Source organism: Crocuta crocuta, unplaced genomic scaffold (assembly GCF_008692635.1).
Source record: "Crocuta crocuta isolate KB4526 unplaced genomic scaffold, BGI_CrCroc_1.0 scaffold978, whole genome shotgun sequence".
Taxonomy (NCBI): domain Eukaryota; kingdom Metazoa; phylum Chordata; class Mammalia; order Carnivora; family Hyaenidae; genus Crocuta; species Crocuta crocuta.
In genome coordinates this window covers 336,192-340,415 of record NW_027530876.1, presented here as the reverse complement: position 1 = coordinate 340,415, position 4,224 = coordinate 336,192, and the positions used below count along the sequence as shown (strand labels likewise).

At 55.4% G+C, this 4,224-nt stretch overlaps 1 protein-coding gene across 1 annotated transcript in view; it reads left to right on the top strand.

Annotated features, from left to right (window-relative positions):
- Nucleotides 1–3,060: 3,060 nt before the first annotated feature.
- PNCK (pregnancy up-regulated nonubiquitous CaM kinase) overlaps nucleotides 3,061–4,224 on the top strand; it is a gene marked incomplete at its 3' end in the record, with an annotated part of 1,901 nt that continues 737 nt past the window's right edge. The window contains exons 1-4 of the mRNA XM_077769601.1: nucleotides 3,061–3,187; nucleotides 3,461–3,592; nucleotides 3,806–3,880; nucleotides 3,979–4,131. Coding sequence (XP_077625727.1) covers nucleotides 3,120–3,187; nucleotides 3,461–3,592; nucleotides 3,806–3,880; nucleotides 3,979–4,131 — 428 coding nt within the window. The remainder of the gene's footprint in view (nucleotides 3,188–3,460; nucleotides 3,593–3,805; nucleotides 3,881–3,978; nucleotides 4,132–4,224) is intronic.

The window sequence follows — 4,224 nt, the reverse complement described above, 5'->3', positions numbered from 1 at the left end:
TGGCTCCTCCGTCCACCCACCCCACCCCTCCCCTGTGTGCGCTCTCTCTCTCTCAAAAATAAACATTAAAACACTTCTTTGCACTTCCCTGTGGACCTAAAATGTATGACCTCAAGCATCTCTTCCTACGCTTATTTCTCATTTGCATTTCTTTGTTTTTGCCCAGTTTTTAATTGAGTTGTTTGTTTTCTTTTGTTGAGTTTTAAGAGCTCCTTGTTGATCTTGGATACCAGTCCTTTATGAGATTTCTCTTTTACAGAGACTTCCCACCAGTCCGTGGCTTGTCTTCTCTTTCTCTAACGGTGTTGTTTGCAGAGCAAACATTGAAAATTTCGATACAGTCCAATTTCTGATGTTTTCTTTCATGGGCCGTGCTTCCCACATTATATTTAAAAACTCAGGGTGCCCGGGTGGTTCACTTGGTTAAGCATCTTCCTCTTGATCTCAGGGTTGTGAATTCAAGCCACGAGTTGAGCCCCATGCCTAGTGTGGAATCTTCTTAAAAATAAGAAAGGTAGATAGATAAAAACTCATGGCCAAGCCCAAGCGAAGACAGATTTTTCTCCTGTTTTCTTCTAAAGGTTTGGTATTTTACATTTAGATCTGTGGTCAGCTTTGAGTTAATTTTCCTGTAAGGTGTCCCCTGAAAGGATTTTGAAAAGCTCTTTATCCCAACCACTCAACACACGTGTGCATTTTGAAGTTGACGTCTACGATATTTCAACAGATTTTCAAACAGTTGCAAAGAGTGTGCTTTCTGGTGTATTGTAAATACTGTTAAAAAAAAAAAAACACAACCCAACTGCGATAGCACTTTTGACGTGAGGCCCATGGCATTAAAATCACCCGGTGAACCGGTACGTGTGTCCATCTCAAAGTGAGGCCGGCTCTTCTTTCCACGTTCCCTTTGGAAGTAAGTTCTCTTCTTCCTGCCTCCACTTTTCATCCGCTGTGCCTCAGAGGCACCCCTTGGTGCTATCTTTCTCCGGGCGGGCAGCCTTTTATTACTCATGATTTGTATTTCTCTGAAACACAAGTGTATATAAAGTACATTTCTTGTTACAATCTGTGACCATGGGGCTCTGATGAAAATTCCTTCCGGCTTGACCAGAACAGCAGCCGTGGATGAGAGCTGCTGACGCATGACTATTAAACAAGCAAGTAACGCGGGGCTCGGGTTCGCCCATGAGTTCAGGTGTCCGTGAACAAAGAGGCCTTATGGTCCGTGTGGGATGGGGCTCAGCAGTGGTTCCCTTCCTAGGAATGAGGGCTGCGGGCCCCTGGAACCTTCCTGAGTGAGCTCGTGGTGGGGGGGGGGAACGTGACTGGGAAAGGGTGAGGGGGACAGGAAGTGGAGGGACCTTCTCAGCCTTAACCAAGTTTTGGACAGAGACAGGTGGGAGCTGAGTTCTGGAAAGATGATTTTGAAAAACCTCTGTCTGCCCTGTGGACCCTCTTAAAAGACTTCGTGTCAGGGGCGCCTGGGTGGCTCTGTTGGTTAAGCGTCTGACTCTGGATTTCGACTCAGGTGGTGATCTCAGGGTTGGTGAGACTGAGCCCCGCGTCTGGCTCTGTGCTGACAACATGGAGCCTGTTTGGGATTCTGTCTCCCCCCACCCCCTTTCTGTGCCTCTTCCCTGCTCGTGCTCACTCTCTCTCTCTCTCTCTTTCAAAATAAATAAATAGAGTTAAAAAAAAAAAAAGGTTTTGGGTCATGCCAGGGCCTACAGACAGACCCCTGTGAAGATAGATTCAGCAGGCCCTTCCCATGAGTCCGTGAAGCCTGTGCGGCACTGACTCGTATGGATGCACTCCTGTCAACAGCCAGAACACCTGTCCCTGCATCCCTGCTGGGGCCCGGGCCCCCTAGGAGTAGTGCCAGAGCCGAGACGGGACTGGATGCATGGAGGAACCCGCAACTATTTCCTGAGCTTGTTCAGCAGAGACGCTGTCTAGGAGTGGATTCTCAGATGAGGAAGACAAGACAGAGAAGGTAATTTTGCAGTGGCGGATCTTCCGAAGACAGGGCAGGCAGGGTGATGTACTAGAGGCTGGGCAGGGGAGGCCTGTTTGAGGAGGTGACATTTGAGCTAAGACTTGACAAAGTGAGGGAACAAGCCAAGCAGGTATCTGAGTGAAGAGGAGCGCCTGGGTGGCTTAGTCGGTTAAGCGTCCGACTTTCGCTCAGGTCACGATCTCGCGGTTCGTGGGTTCGAGCCCCGCGTCGGGCCCTGTGCTGACTGCCAGCTCGGAGCCTGGAGCCTGTTTCAGAGTCTGTGTCTCCCTCTCTCTCTGACCCTGCCCTGCTCACCCTGTCTCTCTCTCTGTCTCTCTCCTAGAAATAAATAAAACATTAAAAAAAAAAAAAAGATATCTGAGTGAAGAGCATTCCAGGCAGAGAGGCGGGGAGGGCAAAGGCCCTGGGGCAGGTGCATGTGTGGTGTGTTTGAGGGCCAGTTAGGAAGTCAATGTGGTTGCAGCTGGCTAGAGCTGCTTGAGTGAGGGGGAGACTGGGTGGAAAGGGGCCAGAGCAACGATAGGGAAGGGGGACCGATCATGCAGAGCCCTTTAGGCCACTGTAAGGACTTGTGCTTTGACTCATGGCCTGGAGAGCTGTGGAAGGGTCTGGAGATCTGGTGAAATGATCTCCATATAGGAAATGCTCTGGCTGCTTGGTGAGGAAGAGACTGGGTAGGACGGGTGAAGGGTGGGGTCAGAGGGCAAAGGGACCCCGATGGGGAGGCTACTGCTGTCCTCCAATTGAGTGCTGATGGGGGCTCAGGCCAGGGTGGCAGAAATGGCAGGGCTGGGGTAAGGGAAGAGACCTGAGGGCATGCAGAGAGCTATGTCAACATGTGGGTGAAGAGACTTCTGGGCAAGGAACACGGGTGGTGCAAAGGCCCTGGGGCTGGCCCAGCCAGGCCGCCAAGGGACCGGGACCAGGAGCCGGCAGGAACCGGCATGAATGACCGAGGAGGNGGGAGGGGGGGCCCGGGCGGTGGGGGAGGGGCGAAATGCTGCCGGGCTGGGGGAGGTTTACGTGTTTCTGAGCAAGGCTGCCACTGAGGGTGGCTTCGCCCAGGGGGCCTCCCTCCATCTCTCCCCGACCCCCCACAGACATGCTGCTGCTCAAGAAGCAGACGGAAGACATCAGCAGCGTCTATGAGATCCGGGAGAAGCTCGGCTCGTGAGTGTGTGTGTGTGTGTGTGTGTGTGTGTGTCAATGAATGTAATGTGATGTGTGTGTGTGGATGGGTGTGTGCACGCGAGCGTGTGTGTGTCAGCAAATGTGTGAGTGTGTGGATGGGATGGATGGGTGGCATGGCACTGGGAGGGCCTCCCCATCTTCTTCAGCTAGGAGGGCCCTGCCCCCTCCGCACCTCTGCTTTCCGTCCCCTCCCCCTCCTTTCCTCCTCTTTGCCTCTTCCCCTCCCTTCCTGCCTCCCCCTCTCTGCCTCAGGGGCGCCTTCTCTGAGGTGGTGCTGGCCCAGGAGCGGGGCTCCTCACACCTTGTTGCCCTCAAGTGCATCCCCAAGAAAGCGCTTCGAGGCAAGGAGGCCCTGGTGGAGAACGAAATCGCTGTGCTCCGCAGGTGCGCGCTCGGTNCAGCCCCTTCAGCGCGGGGGACTCTGCCTTGCTGGACCAGGCAGGGGTGGCCCGTGGTAGCGGGGAAGCGGGGGCAGAGAAGCGAGAAAGGGAAGGGGGAGAAAGCCTTCCCTGGGGGCCGGGGACAAAGCTCTTGAGGCCCTGAGAGGCCCAGAGAGGGCTGCGGTGGCCCATAAGGGCCCTTCGGTTGCCATTGCAGGGTCAGCCACCCCAACATCGTGGCTCTGGAGGACGTCCACGAGAGCCCTTCCCACCTCTACCTGGCCATGGAGCTGTGAGGAGGGCAGGGGCAGGCTGGACGGGCTGGGGCTCGGGCTGGGTGGTGAGTGGGGGCCGAGTGGCCTGAATTAGCTGAGTCCCCACTGCCCCCAGGGTGACAGGGGGCGAGCTGTTTGACCGCATCATGGAACGCGGCTCCTACACAGAGAAGGACGCCAGCCACCTAGTGGGCCAGGTCCTGGGCGCCGTCTCCTACCTGCACAGCTTGGGCATCGTGCACCGGGACCTCAAGGTGCCCGCCTGCCCGCCCGCCCGGGGTTGTGCCCGGCCTCCCTGTGCACCGAGGGTCTGGGGCACCTGAGGGTGCCCGGCCCCAGGGGCCATGCCAGGGCTGCCCTG